The following is a 20,908-nucleotide window of genomic DNA, read 5'->3' as shown; positions in this document are numbered from 1 at the left end:
TTATAATGCCTTGAATAAAAAATCAAACATAATATATTTAATCTTTGTGCACGAAAGCATATACATATATAACTTTATATTCAATCTCATATTATAAATTACAAACCTTTATAAAACTATTTTATTTTACTCTTTAATTATTTAATGATCCATAGTTTGTAGATGGCGTAAACATCACATTTTTATTTTATTCTCCCATAAAGGGCGCTGTAATCCTTTTTCCAAATCAATCAACGTTATAAAGGTTAAGTTTAAGAAAAAGCAGCTATCAGATAATAATGTAATTCATTGTATAAACTTTATTAAATATTTATTTGATAAAAAGAAATGACGTCAAGTTATTATTTTGCAATTGTTGGACATGAAGATAATCCATTATTTGAAATTGAATTTAGTAATTCAAAAGATGCAAAGGTTTATATATTGGATAACATTACTTTTTAAAATTATATAAGCTTAGAAATAACACTTGATATACATTTATTCAGAAAAAAATTATGCGAGCCATAATTTTTATATATGTTTATATATGCTTATAGAATGTTTCAAATAATTGCAGAAAGAAGATCATTCTCACTTAAGCCAGTTTATAGCACATGCTGCACTTGATTTAGTAGATGAACATATATGGAAAACTACAAATATGCATTTGAAAGTTGTAGATAAATTTAATCAATGGTTTGTTAGTGCTTTTGTTACTGCAACTCATATACGCTTTATTATGGTTCATGATTATAAAAATGAGGATGGTATAAAAAATTTTTTTAATGAAATGTATGAAACCTATATCAAGGTAATAATTAAAATAAATATTGATATAATTTAATATAAAATTGATTTAATATATTTACATCTTATAATTCTAGTATTCAATGAATCCATTTTATAAACTCAACACTCCTATTAAAGCAGTTGGTTTTGAAAAAAAAGCTCAATTTTATGGAAGGAAATATTTAATGTCATAATATGAAAACATAAATCTAATCAAAAAACTAATATTAAATTATTTATGTAGTTCATATATATTTATATGTACGTAAATATAAAGCTTATATACCTATACATGCATATATATGTGTATATAAAAAAAAATATATATATACATGCGTATACTATAATACTATATTAATTATTAATATTTATCAAGTTGTAAGTATATTAAAATGTCTTCATATGTTTTGTACATTATATTTTACTAATTTAAATTATACATTTATTTAAAAAAACAATTTTTAATAAAATTTACAGAATAGGCTTTTTTCTTATAAAACTAGTGTACCAAAAATATGCAGTACATATTGATAATGTAAACCATGTTACAATATAACTTGTGTGTTCATTTCTAAAATTTATTCTAGTTTGTGATCCTATAGGCATTTCTAATTCATTATTAGATTGAGTCATTTCTAAGTACACTGGTTGAGTTTTAGCAAATTTTGCCATTTCAATAACATCCCTGCAGATAATTAAATTTATTTATATAGAAATGAATTAAAAATACAGTACAAATAAAATTCACCTGAAAGTCCATATTCCTTGTTCAGGTATATTTTTAAATACAAATTGTGGCTTGCTTTCAGTTAATCTATTGATTCCAATTATTTCTACAGATCCTTGTATTTGAAACTTTTTTCTTTCACTTGAACTATTATAATAATTTGGTATCCATCCTCTATTTACAAGAATAATCAATCTGAAATTCATATACTTTTTAATACCAATGCTACAGTTGAAAGATATTACGTAGGCTAAAAAATACTATTTACTCTCTATCCTTAACTTTAAAAGGGGTAATAATATTATATCCTTTATTAACTTCATTATGTGGTATCAAATTTTGCCTTATTTCGCTTGCTGGTTGTCCATTGATAATTAAAGTTCTTGGACCAATAACAAATTCATTGTTGTATAGAAATTCACCACTCACTTTAATTGGGTGATATTCTAACAATGCTAAATCGTTCAAACTAAAAATAATTAATGTTTATAATATAAACAATTAATTTATTATATAATTCATTAAAATTATTTATTATTTATTATCATAAACCATACCTAATTATTATTGTAAAAAACTAAATATTAAGAAAATTCTTTAATTGTAACAAAGAAATCGGGAAAAAATAAAATATGTATAAAGAAACCAATGTGATTCAGAATATAAATTGCTATTAGTCCTTTTTATTGTTATTTATAATTTAAATATATACTTCTCTGGTATTCCAACCGCTGGTTTATGAAATTTCTCTTGGACAGCACGAATTAAATCTAACTTCCATTTTCTTCTTTTTAATTGCCATATACCAAGTCCAAATGATATTACAGGAAAAGACTACAACAATTTAATTATTTTTAAATTACAAGAACACAAATTTATGTTATGACAATATTTCTTACAAGTAATAATAAACTGTATAAATTAACATCTTTGAGAAATTTAGTTTGACTCCATTTAGTTTTCTGTTTATTATCTTTATTTTGACTTTTTAATAGACTAATTTCGATTTGTCTACTTGAGCAACTTCGACTAAAGAACAATGTTGATATATTATTTAATGAATACAGGAAAAAACGTTTTGAAGTATTGAATGAATAATTTTTATTAGGATATCTCCAACAATATATATATAAGTTATATGTTAAATATTTCATTTTTTTATTGTTATAAGAAATATAATTTATGAGTACTTTGTTTAGTTAGATTTCTACATAATATAACTTTAAAGTAATTTTTAGGTTATATCATTCACACAATTCAAGCAGAAAAGCAATACAATTTTCGTATGTTTTATATAGAATAGTCCCAATATTATAGTCCAATAGTCCATCAATGAATTTTGATTATTTGAAACATATTATTTTTTACGTGTTATTGTACATTTTAATTAAAATTTTTAATTAAATTTAAAATATTTTGTATTTTTTATTTGACGTGCAAATTTAATGCAATATTTAAATGCAATATTTTAATGCAATATATAAGAGCCCATAAAAGTTTTTATAAATGTTGGTTTATTTATTTTTCTAGCAGAATAATCAATAAATATATGAAAATATCTATAATAATATATTCTCACCAAATTCATAAATATTATAAAATTAAAATAAATTAATTTTCTAAAATGGGATTAAATTTCTTTTTAATCATATTACAATATCCAATAAACCTACATGTTTTGTTAAAATTAGAACAATCAATAAAATGAATAATCATAATTAATTTTATTTTAATGGATAATATGAACTATTTAAAAAGTTAAATCATTTATATCTAATTTTATATGTAATGAATAAATATTGGATTTGTATTTTACGTAATATGAAATAACACTATGATAAAATGTACTTATAATATATTAATAAATCTTAACATACAACAATAATTCAACAATTCTTATTAACTATCAAATTAATATCAATAAGTTGACAAAATTTCACAATTAAAAATATTCATTTTTGTAACTTTTAAATTTATAATATTTTTTATTCTACATAATACCTATAATGTTAATTGTTATAAATATCTAATCTCAATCTGCAATTGTGACATTTAAACAGCGGATAATCTAAATAAAGAAATGTATATATATTACAATTTGTGTTCGGCTTTGGTTCTTAAGAGAGCTTTGGTCATAAATTGAGCTTTTGGATTATAATGTAGTCCAGTGTATATTTTTAGTGGAAAGAGAAAATATTTAGAATAATTTTTCTAAGAGTTAGAAAAATCTCGGTTGTAAGTAGTATGTAATTGACAGAAAAAATTCAAGTAATTAGAGAATTGATCAAAAAAAAAAAAAAAAAAAGCTGTGACAACTACACGTAAGTTATCCAAAACATTTGATATCGCTGAGATATAAGTTGATTTAGATGCAATACCAAAGAAAGAAATACTATATCGGTATAATGCTTATATTACAGCAATATAATAAAATTAATATATAAAAATAAATATCTTAAATTTGAGAATAGTGACAGAAAGTAATCATTACCTGTCGCTGTACGATAAACTTAATATTTGTATTCTGAAGGAACCGGATAAATTTTTATCAAAAAATTCATACAATAGTGCACATTGATTAACCAACATAGATTATATAGTAAAAAATGAGAATATAATGATAATGAATATAAATTTTAACAACACAATGTATAATTAATAGAATGTAAAAAATTTTCATTGTAAAACAACAAATAATAAAATTTATTTCAAACTAAAATATTATAGATCTATCTATGGTAATATATTAATAACATATACATTAACTTACGTATTGTGAAAAAAAATTTTCCAACAAATTCTAAACATCATTTTATTTCAGCTAGAAAGGAGAAAATGAATTACCATAGATTTAATACATAAAGAATTTACTATGTTAACATTATAAAAGGAGACATGATTAAAATCGACTAATTTCAATCAATAATAAATAATCCGATTACAGAGATATAAATCTTAACTAACTAATGTCAGCATTTATAATTATGGGTATGGTTGACCAGCAACAAATTATATTAATATTATTTAGTTTTGAATACCAAAAAAAGTAAAAAATATACAAGCAAGATTTTTTTTAATATGATTGACTGAAGTGTATAAAAGGATAAAAATATTTTTAAAATTAGATATTTTAAATCTATTTATATGTTATTCTAATATTTATTTATAAATTAAACAAACAACAGAAAAGTATTGAATTTTATGAACATAGAAATTTAAAATTATGCATTGTGCATGATTGTATTATATAACAAAATTGTTTAAACATAATTGTAAATGTAATAGTAATTAATAGTTTTATTTGGAATATAGGTAAAAAAAATTAATAAGTTATCAAAATATATAAGAAGCAGAAATATATTTTTAAATAAATAATAACATCTAATATTGAATTAATAATGATTATTATATTATATTATAGTAAATAGTTACTAATATTTAAATATATAAAGTACATTTACAATTCACGCACAATCATTTGTTTAGATATTTACGAAGTACTATTGATATGATTTATATTTATCATAATTTAAAAGATTTGAAAATTTAAAAAATATATTATCAATTATAGCGAATGCAAATATTTATAATTTTTTATACTATAATTTATAATTTTTACTGTCCACGAAATTTTCCATAAAAGAATTTTTACAATTTTTTAAAATTATATACTATTCCGCATCCAATTAAAAAAATTCTTTTTATGACTAAATATTTTTTTTAATATTTGCACCCACTGAACTAAAATGAACTATGTCAATATAGGTTAAACGGAAGCAATGTACAAAAAAGCGTATGTTATTATGTGATAGTATAATCGTTAGTTTGGAAAAATATTAAATAAAATTGATTAGGTTTTGTATATAATTATTTTTTCTATATATTTCAAAATAATACGTAGTTTTTTTATTCGAAACTTAATCCCTTAAATATTTTCATGTCTTTGTTATATAAAGAAATATCTTAAAGTTTTAGTGATAAAAAAAAACAATAAACAGAAAATGTTATTATTTTTTAAATTTTTTATTATAAATTTATGTTTTAAACCTAAAGTGCTAGTTTACAGAAAAAAATTTTTAATGCATTTTTCTTCACAAACATATTTTATTGAAAATGACATTAAAATTTTTCATAAAATTTATCATATATAATTTAACAATTTCTTTAACTTCAATAATATAGACAATGAATAATGCTTATTACATTTTTATATATCTGTATATATGCCCTGTGCGCGCAAGCAATGTAGATTTTTATATTCTGAGCTGTTTAAAATTTTAATAGTATATAGTTTAATTAGTGAAAAAATATAATTATCTCAATAATCATATAAACCATATAAATTATCTATAAAGGAAAATTAAATTTCAATTTCTTTAATTGTAAACATTCAAAGGTAAGGAATGTAAAATTGCATTGAGCACGTAACACTAACACACTTTGAATCATTCTCTTTACGAAAGAGTCCTGATTCGATAATTAATATTTTTTGTTTCATTAATATTTTTTTTTTTCATCTAATTTAATTGATGTTATGAAACGTAAAAATAATTGTGTTTAATGTAAAGGATTATTATGGATTAGATCATTTATCACTTTAAATAAAACTACTAATAGATTTATTTATTTTCAAGATGAAACCGTTCTAAATAAAATATTTGCTTAACATATTTCAGTTATAATATTTTGTAGTGATAAATCATCTAATGAGTTTAACATTGATCTTGATACAATAAGTACTTAGTAAAATCGCAATATCCATATCATATTTGCATTTATAAATAATAAAAAATATAATCACATACAAGTTTATTCATTAAGAACGCACGTGCGAATAAGGGCATCACAGACGGAATATGGATCGCAGTTGCTACTAGGTCTTCTATCTTCCAAATATCCCTTATTGGCTTCAGCTACGCCTCGAGGGATGCGAATACTTACATTACGGTTAGCTACTCCCCAGCTAAAATCGTGGATACTGCTGGTTTCGCACTTACCAGTCAATCTTCGTTCATTATCCTTACCCCCACGAGGATCGTAAGCTTTAATGTGCTTCAATTGTTTTTTACTCAATTTGTCAATAGCTTTTTTTATTTCTTCGATCCCATTATTAGCACGCATGCTTTTAGTTGAGAAATTACAATGAGCACCCGCACCATTCCAGTCTCCTTCAACAGGCTTAGGATCAAGAGTCACTATTACTCCAAATTCTTCAGCTATACGGTGGAGAATAAATCTAGAAATCCATATATCATCACCAGCAATAATACCAGAACTAGGTCCAACCTAGAATAATAAAATGTATAATTGAATAAATATTCTTATATTTATTAATTTTCCAAGTTTATTAAAACAATTTTAGTTGCACGTTATTTATAAAGTTTTCTAAATATTTTAAAATAGTAATAATGATAGTACATTTGTTTAATCTAATTTAATCGTATTCTTTATTTTTATTTTTCGTAAAGCTTATATGAAATTTAAAAAAGAAATTAATTATAAATTTTCCGGAACAAAAATGTTTTGTACTAAACTATAATAAATAAATTATTTTATCTGAATTTATATTTATAATAATAATATACTTATAAGTATGCTTAAATATGTTTAAAAGTACATGTTTGTTTGATTTTCAAACATTATACCTGGTATTCCCATTGGGATGGCATCACCTCGGCATTAGTCCCGGAAATAGCTACACCTGCATAAAGACAAGCACGGTAATGGGCTTCAACAATTTCTCGACCAAAAACTTTATCAGCCCCTACTCCACCATAATATGGTCCTTGAGGTCCCGGGAAACCATTTTTTGGCCAACCAAGGGGCCTACCATCAAAATCTAATAATGTATATTCCTGCTCAATACCGAACCATGGTTCATCGCTCTTAGCTAGTTCCATGGCCTTATTAGCGGAAGCACGATTATTGCATTTTGTAGGTGTCATATCAGCAAGATAGGTTTCACAGAGAACGAGGATATTATTTCCACGACGAAAAGGATCTTTGTAGATGGCTTGAGGTATAAGATAAATGTCACTATTGTCTCCTTCAGCTTGATATGTCGAACTACCATCATATTGCCATTGTGGTAAATCTGTAGACCAACATAGAATTTCTCATTATTTTAATAATATATAAAACACCAAATGAATTCTAAAAAATATATTATGTATGTTTAAAAAACTGAATTTCCTGATATTACTTGAAACTATTAACAGAAATTTTAAAATATTAGCCGATAGTATTATTTGGATTAAAAATTTCATTAATTGTATTAATATTTTTCTTACTTATATAATATTAAAATTGATTTTTAAAACTTTCATTCATTAATAATATTTTATTAATTCTTTTATAGTATTAATTTCTAAAAAGTTTATTTAAAAACATAGAAATTCTGATGAAAATTTAATTACGGTTGTTGTAAAAACACTTACAATATAAATTTTAATTTATAGTTACAATGTTAAAATAAATAATAATATAGTAAATCGCCTGAAAAAATCATACATTTTAAGCTTCATTAAAAAAAGAACTAATAAATATGTATACAATTAAAAATGTTAACAAACTCAGTAATTATTATTCTCAATAATTACTATATTTAACAATTTGTAACTTTATATTGATTGATTATAAATATTATCTATTTTTTAAAGTTTATTTTTAAACCATTATTTTGAACTTTAAAAATTTACCAATAGGTTTCTTCGGAATGAAATCAATCGTCCTGGTTTTACTTCTTACACCTTCTCCTGTACCATCAATCCAAATATACTTGGCTTGAATTTTGTTTTCTGGCTGTGGCAAAGCATAATATTTGTTTAATAATGTTTTATCAAGTGCTGCATTTGGTGATTCATCAAGTGTAGTCCTAGATCTTGTACCTGTTGTACTAAAATTAAACAAATATAGAATTAAATGAAAATCAATGATTTTAACATTCTACATTACATTAAAATAATTATATTATAGATTATTTATCTATTATTTAAAAAAAAATGTAAAATTTACATAAATATTCAATTCTACTGCTTAAAATATATTTTAATTGTTAGTTCATTTATAATAAAAATAATTGATTTTTCAATTTTTTAAGAAAATATAATATGATACTTAATTAGATATTAATTTTTTGTGTATTGAATAATAGTATTTAAAAATGATATACAATAACATCACATATTTAGATTTTAAACTATTACAAAAATAAACTTACTTAATAGAATTTTAAATCAACGTTATAAGAAAAATAGAAATAAATATAAATAACAGTTCTATTGTATCAATCATTGCTTGGCTAGATTTGTAACCATAGGCAATTAACACAATATTACTAACTGTATGATCATTATGCAAATTTATATTTATTATTTAATAATAAACTTTATATTTTAATCTATTTGTGCATATTTATAATCATAATAAAAATATTTTACGTTAGTCATCAATTCTCAAAATATAAGTACAAGCAAATTCAGAGAACTTCATCGCTGTATATACTATATCATAATATGAGGTGATCGTGAGAGATCATTGTAAAACAAATGGTATATTATCTAAATAGTATTAATTTAATGTTTATAATTAATGCAGATATATCATAAAAAATTTAATTTTTAAAAAATATTAAAAAAAACTTTTTATAAATATGTTATATTTTTAAGGTATAAATTTGTTCTTTGTATAATATTGTAATAGCGAGAAATTATATTTAATTTTGTATTATTTTATTTTTATTAAATATAAATAATCAAGATAGTATTAAATAGAAAAAATAAAAATCATCTTTCTGTATAAATTAACATCCTTTTATATATCAGTCATCGATAATTTTTTTAATACAACAAAATAAAATATAAAGAATTAAAAAGCGAATTGCAAATGTATAAAAGTCTGTGTAGTATGTATAGATTTTCATAAATATTACAAAAGAGTTTCAAATTTAATATTACACTTTAAGATAGTAAACACTATACAGTAATACATACAGTAATACAGTAATTCAGTGATACAGCGATTGACGTGCTACGATTATAATTTATCAGTTTTTAGCTACTTTAAATACTCGATCATGATAATATAAAACATAAAACTAAATAGATAGACAAAGATGGGATAAATTTTATAAGCAATACTCTCTGTGACAAAATAAAACACCATTGCTTGTCATAATACAACATAAGAAGAACATAAATTATAAAAATAAATAAAATGTATATTTATAATAAGGTTCTATCTAATTTTATTAATTTATAAAGATAATATCGATAAATAATTTACATATAAAAAGTATATGTAAAAAGGTATATTTTAAATAGTTTTCTCTTTTTCAAATTATAATTTATTTCCTTCTAATTGAATGTCTAATTATATTTATCATTATTTAAATAATAATTTAAAAAATGCACTAATCATGGAATAAAAAACAATTTTTTCAACTAAAACATATCAGAAAACCTATGAAATTTGATGCCATTTCAATTCGATGCCAATTTTCGATTTCTTATTTCAAAATTTTTTTTAAGAATAGAAACATAACATGTATAATAAATATTTATTATTTTATCATGATATATCAAAAAATCATCTAATGTCATATAAATTTTTATAAATATTATTTTATTCATTTATTTTTATTTTAAGAGCTATTTCTACATAAATTAAATTTTTTATTTTATATCATATAATGAGAATTGACTAAAAAAATTATTGTACATAATATACAATTATTGTAATAAAATTATTTATTTATACATTCGTATATATATTATTATTTCACTATACACAATTTCTTATAAGAGTATTTAAAACTGAAATAGTGCAAATCTATATTTTTTCTTAGAGAGTATACTTGCATATAATTAAACATATCTATGACTATTATAATTTAGTCTTTTAAATAAAAATCACTGAGTAGTATATGATATATGGTAGTATAATAAATAATTACTATAATTACGATATAACTCGTGTACTTTAATACAAATTATTATAAAAAATATATTTGCATAGATATTGGTAGATATTACAAATATCTATGCAAATATTTTTATTTAATTTTCTAACAAAAATATAAAAATCAATATTTGGCCTTTTTTTAAATACTCTCGACATTTTGTCTCTTAAGAAGCTCTTTATTAATAATAAATGAAACTAAATATAATGCATTATATTTATGTATAATGCATTAATTTACATTATATATTTGCATAACACTTACTATCGATTATTTAATATATATATATATATATATATATATATATATATATATATAAATTTTACTTTTACTTTTTTTATAGAATAAAGAACAAAAATTATTTTTCATTTGATAATATATTTTTGGTGAAAAAAAAATTTAATACGCCTTACTTTATAAAAATATTTCTATATATATATATTATTACACTCTTAGGAATTTAATACATTTGGTGTCATTTGCATGTAGACTAAAATGTTTTAGAACTATTTTTAGATACTATGTAGTACTAACTGTTATAAATCCTTATTATAAATTTTGAATAAATAATTTATGCTCTCTTAATACATAATAGCAATTAAATAATTAAATGTGTATATGTTTATATAAAATTTTTAGTTAAACATTTAGTTACAAATTTCTTTTTATTAAATGCTATATAATGCTAACTTATAGTTAAAACTTTATTTGTAATTTCAATAAACATATCATAATCACCATATGCTCCTTAAAATTATTATTTTATTTAAAATTACATTTTTACTATAACTGATAGTAGTACTCTATAAATAAATTATTTTAACTTTCGACATGACATTCTATATATGATTAATTTTTTTTTTTAATATTCTCATATTACATCATTTGTTATTATTACACTGATTTATTCTTATATTATGATGAACTTTTGAGATTTTAAATGATAAAGTTTTAAATAAGAGTGAAAATTAAATCTCTAAAGTATGAAAATTGACAAAATATATTAATTAATAAAAATATTAATGAGTATTTCTTCTATTTTTTATGAAAAAGTTGTGGAAACCGAAAAGCGAAGCATAAAAAGCAAAATTAGTCGATAGTATATGACACGTGTCAAGCATGAGATCAACACGTGTACCATGACAGGGCCGTTTATAGGATTTAAATGCCTGTAGCATCATATTTTTCAGATTTTATTTTTCAGAAATACTTTTAAACTTACAAATATTGATTAGAACTACTACTAATTATAAGTGTCAGCCATAAAAATGTTAAAATACAAAATCAAGAATAAAATTTTACTTAATTTTAATTGTAATAGCTGTTTTTATTTAGCTACAGTACAAATAACGTTATTGCGATTATTACTGCTTTTCTAAGTTGATTAATAATATTCAGTTATATTAATAAAAATAGTAAAATATTAATTTTTGTTCTGTATTCCATAAATATAAAGTTTCATCTTTATGATGTTTCTTAAAGTTAAATAAAATATTACATACAGTACATTATTTCAACTATGGAAAGTATTTTGTATAATTTTTTAATAATTTTTATTGTAACCTTGTTTTTCGTATAAAATTTATATATAAAATATATAAAATTAAAATAAGATATAAAATTAAAATAATATATAAAATTAAAATAATATATAAAATTAATATAATTATAACTAATATATAAAGTGAAATTAGTTTCGCGAATAAAGTTCATTATCTTTACTTTTATTTTTTTATTATAATTTAAATTTCCTATTTTATTTAATATTAATTGTATGTATCTACATTAAATATAAAAGGAAAATTTATTTATAAAATCATTGACACAAAATTTGTTTATGAAAAAAATACTTTCTCAAAAATACAATATATTTATTACTGTAATTTTAACAAACTCTGTGAATAAAATAATTTTAATAAAAACAAATTTATAAATTTGTATAACATGCACGAAAAATAATCTTATAATTTTATATATAGGTCACAAAACTACTCGACACTTCTTTCTAAGATATATTGTATTCATATTATCATATAGTACAGTATTTTTACTACATTAAAATTTAATACAAAATTGTATTTAAATACAATAATGATACTTAATAGTAAATTATATTCAAGTTTATGAGAATAATATAATTCATCTATATTAATTTCAATTTAATACCTTATATAAACTTGAATATTCGACAATATATTTTTGATATTGTCATGATTAATATAAGTAACATGTGTGGATAAATTCATAATGTAATATAAGTAAAATGCAATTAATTTGTTTCTTATTCACAAGTTAGTTAAAAAACTTACTTCATCATTAAAATTACTGTGCTTTATTATAATTTTTTTTTAATTTTTAAATTTTTTAAAATCTGTTATTATTTGAAATAATTAAAGTATACTTAGTTAATAAATATAATACTTTAATGAGAACTATAATTTTGTACTTAAAAAATTTAAATAACATAAATTTTTGAGCTTTATAATGTATTGAAATAACAATTATCAAAGGTAAACAAATATCATATTCCTTTTATAAAATATTGTTTGATAATTGTAATTTTTCTTTTTTATAATATTAATTGTATTTATTTAATTTTTATAAAATGCATGTACAAACTAAGAAAATATAGTATTTTAGTTTTTAATACGTTATAATAAACATTTAAAAATTTATAAATTTGAATTATATATTTCATATATAAATATAATTGTATTAATTATTTAATTAACCGCTAAATTATATGTAAATTTGATAAATAAAATCAATTTTACGCTAGATACACATACACATACACCATTAGTATAAACAAATCTGCTGTAATGTAAAATGTTAATTATAGTATCAAGAAGACAAAAAATATAAATTATGTATTTGCCTTACAATATTATTATTATATAATACAATCATAGTATATTATAACATAAATGTAAAAATTAGTAAAACCAAAATGCTATGTTATATAATAATAAAAGTCAAGAGTTAACGGAAATGTTATGATTGAAATAGAACCTCGACCAATTATCACATCTCTTAAATACTTTACAATTGTAAATACAAATAATATGAATTTGAATGTCAAATATCTAATAATTTCGCTTACTACTAGAACTATAATGTGAAATGATCAAAAGATTATGTATAAATCGATCTCTGATAAATCGAAATTATTGAAATTATCTACTACACGATATGATCATTAACAATTACACGATATATTTATTTTTTCTTTATTTCCGTTAACATATCGTTCATAGTATCACCTCACTCCCAAGAATATCAGATTAACAAACTCTTCCGCTTTATATTACGGTTTTTAACATAGTTCTCGCTTTTCAAGCATATATTTTAATGTGTCAGTTCATACTTCAAAATGTTCGATGTATTCTTTCATTTAATAAACACGTTTTTGTGTGTTTTGTCAACCCCGAAAATGTCTTTCGACATACTCTTCCAAATACATCTTGTAACATAGTTTCCCGTTTTCTGAACACATTATTTAAAGTATTTTATGTGCCCAAAGCATGTATCAACTGTAAGCGCTTTGCTAGTTCAGCAATCATAAATATCCAAATGGCACAAAAAATGAGTAAGTATTAAATATTATTTTTACATATCCAATTTAAATAGAATTTAATTAGATGATTAATTTGGTTTTCACTATCATATTCAGTTTTAGAGTAATTTTTAAGAATATTAATATTAAAGACAAAAATTAAATAAATTCAAACAATAAGATTATGAATTTAACAAAAAAAAATATAAACGAAATAACTTTAAAATTTAATATTTGTAGCTGTAAATCTACTGTATTTATAAATTTATCATTTAGTGAAAGATACAAATAACTGTATAATTTTATTATACGTAGTGTTCACATTTATAATTAGACTTATATAATAATTAATCAATTTAAAAATGAAGAAACTATATATTGCAGTTCCATGTTTTAAACTTTTAAATATAATTGATAGGTAAATTTGGATTAAAATAAATTTCTGATTAAAGAAATTCTAAAGGAATACTTTGTTTCATAAATTTTTGCAAATTAATTTGAAATTTTCTATAGATTTTTTATTACTCAAACACTTTTTATTTTAAATTCATTAAATTTAAAAGCTTAAATTTCATGAAATCGAAAGTATTTTTAATTTTGAAAATTTTCATGGTGAGTTTAAATTCCTCATGTATGCAATTACGTAATACTTTTTAATACACATAATTTCTAATAAATATTTACTACATTAAATTAATATTTATATTTACTATATTTACTATATTATAATTATTATAAATATAAATATTTATAAATATTTACTATATTTAAATTAAATTTAAATTGTCTCGCAAAATTGAAATATAGCTTTTTATTTTTATAATGAGATTTAAATGCATGAAATACAGTAATTAATAAGCAATTAAGTAAATTAAGTAAAGAAAAATAATTTTTACTTATTTATAAATCGCAATGCAGAAGTCATCATCTTATAGAAATTAAAATTATTAGAAGTACTATATATATCATGAGTAGTATTTATGCACCATATTAACTTTGTTTATTGCCTACTACGTAGCATCCGATGTAGCCACTTGAGGCTTGTATATTATGATGCATTTTAAATCGTAGATTCGTCATCAATGATATTATATCAAGAGTATTATACGAAGTCTTTAAAATTAAACAATAAACTTTTTAAAATTATTTAATAGAAGACTTACTGATTTCAAAAGTTTAAAAAAATTTTTATGAACTAAAACAAATGCATTTTTATTGAAATAAAATTGAAATTTATTTAAATATAATTCGATTACTGTTACTTATTTCTCAAATCAACATTAAAAAGTAACAAAATATCTTTGTATACAATAATCTTTTATATACTTCCTGTAAACTAAATCATTGCCTAGAAAAAGAATTTAATATTGTTTCCTTTGAAGTCCTAATAGTAACGCACTTCTTTTTGAAAATTATTAGTAGCAAATATGTCAATAGTTATCTACCTATCATTTTCGTTATAAAATAATAATAAAAAATCATTCTTTACTCTTTCAGTCATAATTATGTATTACAGCTTTAGAGTTATTAATATTAAATAAGAAAGTATCACTTTTGTTTTCCATTAAATTGTGACCGAATATAAGAAGATTTACATTGCAAAACATGATTTGGCATGAGATTATAATTTTTAAGAGACACGAGTACATATATAAAATCATTAAAAAAATAAAACTAATTCTTATATATTTATTATGAGTAAAAAATTCAAAATTTATATATACTCCGTTGTACAACAAATTTTTTTATGTAAGGCCTATTTCATATTACCACAGATAATATTTTTAAAAATTCATAAATTTAACTTTACATGGTCTACAAATTTTAGTCCTACAATTTATATATTTAGATCAATGCAAATATTATTGAACACCAAATAAAATTACCAAATATGCAAAAATTAAATTCGGTTTTATCGCAATGAAAAATATTTTGACAATTTTAGATTACAAGTTTCTATTTAAGCTTAATAAATGCTGTATCTGTATGTAATATTTTTATTCATTGCGTTGATACAAAAGCAGACAACTATTAATAAGATATCTTATCAGAAGACGATTATTACACTTATAATTAAGTACTAGGTTTAGTGCTATATGAAAAATATTCATCATATTTTAGCTAATTTCTGTTTGATGTTAGTAATTAAATATTATAAGAAACGGTATCTCTCCTAAAATTGAAATTACCTATTCGATTTAAGTTTCTGACTATAAATATTATCACAATGACACCACTAGGTTATAGACTGTTTTACATTCATTTACTACTTTACATATTACAATAATAAATTAATTTCTTGTATTATTTTGTTATTTTATTAAAAATAAAATGAATATCAACAAAAAATAAACTAATTTACCAACCGACTCCACTGAAAATTAAATACTTAATTGTTCATTACATATAAATTCAAAGGATAAAAACTGTAAAATAATAATATAATCACTGACTTTTAGTAAAAATTTATCGATATATAATACTAGAAATATATTACCAATTAGACTTCTTCACTATTTACATTTGATTTAATTCTATTTTTAGATAACAATATAATTCTTAAACTAATAAAACTAACGATATTGCATTAATAATTATTAATTTATTTTATATCTGTTTTTATAACCTATTAATTAATTCATAGAACAAACATTGAAGGCGTTTAGTTCACTATTTCTATTCAATCAAAAATAAAAAAATATAAAATGTCTTTCTATCGTAATTTGTGTATAATTCCAAATGCCTGGTTTACGCACATTATTTAATTATAGAAAGGAAATCCAAAAACTACAAGTAAAAGAAAAAATACGAAAATAAACGTATACTTAGTTGCAATTTTATTAGTGAATAAATACACAAGTCGAAAAGAATGTGGGCTCTACAAATAGTAAGACGTTCGCTTGGTAATATTCTTTTAATACTTAGTTTGCGTTCCAACACGCGTGCATTTGATGGAAATTACCTCAACCATGCCAATTCTTCTCATCTACATGCCACTTTAAATTTTATAATAAGAATCATAAACTACTTTTCACCACATTTTTTATGCCTTACATATCAATTTTTTCTTTTATACTTGCGTTAATAATTTTTTTTCTTATATCTCAATATTTATTATTATTGATCATCGAACTTTAAGTATACATTTTAAGAATTTTTCACAATAGTTGAATATAACAATATAACATATAATATAACATTGAATATAACAGTTGATTCATTTAAATTGATTGCTTATATAAAAAAGAATTTGAAAAAAATATATATTATATTTTTAAATTAATATTTATGAATAAGTATTCTGAATTTCTTAGATTTTATATATATATACCATTTAGAATAAAATGTGAATTTCATAACAGTTCTTTTTTGAGCTCACGTTTTGTTAAAGTAGAAATACATAATGACTAAACAAATCGCGAAGAGTATTTTTATATCAAGTACATACATACATAATACAATTTTAATTAAATAAACAAATTATCTTCAGAAAATTAATTTACATAAAATATTTCACTTTTTTATATACTTTAATGCCAAAATTTCACTTTTAGATCAAATTAAAACTCTTTTTTATTTTCTAATTTGTGTAATTCTATAATAAAATTTTAATTATTCTCATAAATATATAACAATAATAACGTGCTAAATATACAATGATATTAAATTTAATATGAGAAAAAATATTAATTGACCTTTATTATAAATACATGATTTTTCTTTTATAATAATGTTTGTGCAGAAATAATACATTAATTAAGTTAAAAAAATTTGTAAATTATTTTCAATTACTATATATCAAGAATAATAATTTTTTTTATTAAATTTATTATTATTATTAATTTAAGAATTGAATTTAAAATATCGGTATATAGAATTAATTTCAAGGTGAACAATCAATGATTTCAGTAAAATGGTTGCTTGAATAGACTTCAGTTTTCATCACATAATTATAATAATCTAACCGTAATATTTATTTCATTAATTGAACAAATACAACATTTCATTAATATAATAATTTAATAAAATATAGAAATAAACAAAATCTTTACAATATCTTTAAAAGCAAAATATCATAAAAATGCCAAATAATTTTTAGAAATTTAAAATAATTTGAAATTAATAGTAAAATAGTATAAACATTAGTTTAAAATAATAGTTTAATATATATTAAAAGAAATATTATCTATTGTACTACATAAATTAATTAAAAATTATATATCAAAATAATTTTTATTAATACCAAGGAAAATAAATATTATTTAATATAATGTAATCTAAATAAAAAGTAATAACAAATAAATAAAAATACAAATTGGTCCAAATAACCCATATATTTTTTCTATGAAGCAAGAAAGATTATTATAAATGACAATAAAAAATTAAATATCAGTCATTAAAGTATTATCTTAACTATACTATTAAAGAGAACCTAAAAATTTGTTTCCATGTTCATTTGATACGTTGTTGCATTCTGGATGATAGATAAGCATGGCACGCGTGATCGAAATTCAACGCTCGAGTGGAAGAAAACATGCTGTACATGAAATAAAAAAGATTTTTCGTGTATTCAAATTGTATAGATTAATTTTTTTATATGATTTACGTTTTGCAAAAACAGTTTTTTAAAAATAATTTAAAATAATATACATTCATAGATGACTTAACAAATTTTTAATATTAAATTTCTTAAAATTTAATACAGTTTTTCTTTATTTTTAAAATAAAAATTTAGTCAATTTTGTATAAATAATTAATTAGTAAATTTAAAATTATAAAGATAAATCACAATGATCGTGGCTATAAATCCTATAATAATTATGCTTTTTCATTTGTGAAGTATATTTATTTATTTAAAAGGAAAATTAATTTGAAAATTTATAAAAATTTGTTTGATTATCAAAAATTCACTTATAAATTCAAAATATTTATAATACACTAAGATTATTATTTTAAAAAAATTAAAAAAAAAAAAGGAAGATAATACAAATTTCATATTGTATATTTAATTATTTAATGTGTATTATTTCCAATTTATTATTGATATAATAATACAAATTAAAAATGTATATATAAATCTTGTATTTATTTAGTATTTATTGAGAATTTTGTTTATGAATTGAAAGAAAACCAACCTATTCAAAATACCACCTTCATAATGTTGCCCTAATCTAACAACATAATAGCTTGAATAAAGTTACGTAGAAATTGTGTCATAATTTACCAAATCTAATTATATCTTCATAATAAAATAAAATTATTCAAATTTTATAAATATTATTTTCAAAACGATAAAATAATATAAACTTAAAATGAAATTTAAAAAAATGTTTGTTTATTTAGGAATTATTTTTTATAACTTATTTTATATATTACGTAGAAAAATGATGTTTCTTTATTTTATATTAAGATTTAATTTCGAAAATATCATCAATTTTATATTTACGATAGCAATATACTCGATTTTATATCATATAATATTTACGTTTATAATAAATCATAATAAATTCTTGAATATAAAATATAAAGCAAGAACACTTGAAAGTCATTACTTTAGAATATAAATAAAAAAAATGAGGTCATAAGTGTAAAGCATAGCCGAACTTACCTGAAATATCTACCGAACTTCACCCATTGTACAGTGTGTCCAGCAACTCTTTTCGGGATCATGCCCACTTCACAAATTTTAACGAGTACCTTAAAGCTCATAATTGTTTTATTTATCCCCGTCTCTCTTTACAGTAGAAAAGTTCCGAGTTTATTTAGACTTAAATTTCGAAAATAATTTATTCTATGAAAATTCTATCAATTATGAAAAAACAAAGTGTAACATAAACGTAATAGTATACAAACGCATCCGAGTTTTATAGTTCTTGCACTGAATTATTTTACGTCGACTCCGATAACGAAATATTACAAAAATTCACTTTTTCCACTGTTTTTCCTACTCACTCTTTAGATTTGGCCCTTACCCAAATTTTGGATAAAATGGCACACTTGTGTGCAAAGTAAAACGTTCGTACACTGCGAAGGACCGAAATGCAATGTTCGGTAGTTCGCAAGAAATGCGGCGTCTCTTTTAATAATATGTACACATACGGGGCGCCACAGCTGCTATAGGTGACTTATTCAATTTGCTGATACACACAGAAAGCAAAAAAAGCTACGAATAGAGGCATAAACAGAATGAGAGTAAGAGTGTATGTATAAGAGAGATACAGAGATAGAGAGATATATATAGATAAATAGATAGACAGACTAAGAAACAAACACTAGGAGTGTCAAAAAAGAGATAGTTTGGGGGGGGCAGGAGAATCCATGAGCTTTACTAACAGTAGAAACGCAGGCGCGAGAAGAGCGGCCATAATAAAAGTTGTTCTTGTCAAGACATGGTTTTTGTACTTAGAAGTTGGAAGAATAAGAGAGGGAAAGCGTTAGTGCCTTCTTGAGTTCAAATAACTTAATTTTGATACAATTCATGCTGTTAGTTAAACATTTAAAATGTTTACGCAATTCCTAACATTTGAAAGGGTCAATAAAAATTGTTTTAAATTATAAGGTGATTAATATATCAATGTCCAATTTATTTGTTAATTATTAACCTGTTATAAGTATATAGTATATTGTATACATTAACCTTCAAATTTCAAATTAAAAACTATTATAAAAATTATTACCTTTAATTGAAATTGGTTACATTAAATCAAGAAATAGCTTTAAAAATACATTTATATTTTAAATTCATAAATAATAATGAATTGAAAAATACAAACGAAAAATATTTATAAAAACAACATATTATCATAAAAATAAGAATATGTTTTCGCATAAATTATTAAATCATTTTATAAATTATATTATACGGTGATTGATAATTAACAACTATTAATATTGC

The 20,908-nt window shown here is 21.1% G+C and overlaps 3 protein-coding genes across 3 annotated transcripts; 1 reads left to right on the top strand and 2 right to left on the bottom strand.

Moving 5' to 3' along the window:
* Positions 1 to 194: 194 nt before the first annotated feature.
* On the top strand, positions 195 to 979 carry Trs20 (trafficking protein particle complex subunit 2). Its single transcript, XM_011507149.1, has 3 exons — positions 195 to 414; positions 560 to 793; positions 867 to 979. The coding sequence occupies exons 1-3, from the start codon at positions 328 to 330 to the stop codon at positions 963 to 965; spliced, it is 420 nt and encodes a 139-aa protein (XP_011505451.1). The 5' UTR covers positions 195 to 327; the 3' UTR covers positions 966 to 979.
* Positions 980 to 1,242: 263 nt separating this feature from the next.
* On the bottom strand, positions 1,243 to 4,087 carry Surf1 (surfeit locus protein 1). Its single transcript, XM_011507486.1, has 6 exons — positions 3,990 to 4,087; positions 2,398 to 2,611; positions 2,211 to 2,332; positions 1,767 to 1,967; positions 1,520 to 1,693; positions 1,243 to 1,456 (listed from the first exon to the last, which is right to left on the bottom strand). Exons 1-6 carry the CDS (start codon positions 4,085 to 4,087, stop codon positions 1,243 to 1,245), a joined length of 1,023 nt encoding a protein of 340 aa, XP_011505788.1.
* Positions 4,088 to 6,257: 2,170 nt separating this feature from the next.
* LOC105368188 (glutamine synthetase 2 cytoplasmic-like) lies at positions 6,258 to 20,205 on the bottom strand. The gene is made up of 4 exons (XM_011507148.1): positions 19,622 to 20,205; positions 8,197 to 8,393; positions 7,144 to 7,592; positions 6,258 to 6,784 (listed from the first exon to the last, which is right to left on the bottom strand). Exons 1-4 carry the CDS (start codon positions 19,720 to 19,722, stop codon positions 6,308 to 6,310), a joined length of 1,224 nt encoding a protein of 407 aa, XP_011505450.1. The 5' UTR covers positions 19,723 to 20,205; the 3' UTR covers positions 6,258 to 6,307.
* Positions 20,206 to 20,908: the final 703 nt, after the last annotated feature.

Source organism: Ceratosolen solmsi, unplaced genomic scaffold (assembly GCF_000503995.2).
Source record: "Ceratosolen solmsi marchali unplaced genomic scaffold, CerSol_1.0 scaffold6, whole genome shotgun sequence".
NCBI lineage: Eukaryota > Metazoa > Arthropoda > Insecta > Hymenoptera > Agaonidae > Ceratosolen > Ceratosolen solmsi.
This window is presented reverse-complemented; position numbering and strand designations above follow the sequence as displayed.

Coding starts and splice junctions, on each gene's coding strand:
- Trs20 (XM_011507149.1), top strand. CDS start 328: ATGACGTCAAGTTATTATTTTGCAATTGTTGGACATGAAGATAATCCA. Junction 415..559: donor GTAATTCAAAAGATGCAAAG/GTTTATATATTG, acceptor AAATAATTGCAG/AAAGAAGATCATTCTCACTT. Junction 794..866: donor TGTATGAAACCTATATCAAG/GTAATAATTAAA, acceptor TTATAATTCTAG/TATTCAATGAATCCATTTTA.
- LOC105368188 (XM_011507148.1), bottom strand. CDS start 19,722: ATGAGCTTTAAGGTACTCGTTAAAATTTGTGAAGTGGGCATGATCCCG. Junction 7,593..8,196: donor CATTCCGAAGAAACCTATTG/GTAAATTTTTAA, acceptor GTTGGTCTACAG/ATTTACCACAATGGCAATAT. Junction 6,785..7,143: donor CATCCCAATGGGAATACCAG/GTATAATGTTTG, acceptor TTATTATTCTAG/GTTGGACCTAGTTCTGGTAT.
- Surf1 (XM_011507486.1), bottom strand. CDS start 4,087: ATGTTGGTTAATCAATGTGCACTATTGTATGAATTTTTTGATAAAAAT. Junction 2,612..3,989: donor AGTTTATCGTACAGCGACAG/GTAATGATTACT, acceptor ATATTGTTGGAG/ATATCCTAATAAAAATTATT. Junction 2,333..2,397: donor TATACAGTTTATTATTACTT/GTAAGAAATATT, acceptor AAATTGTTGTAG/TCTTTTCCTGTAATATCATT.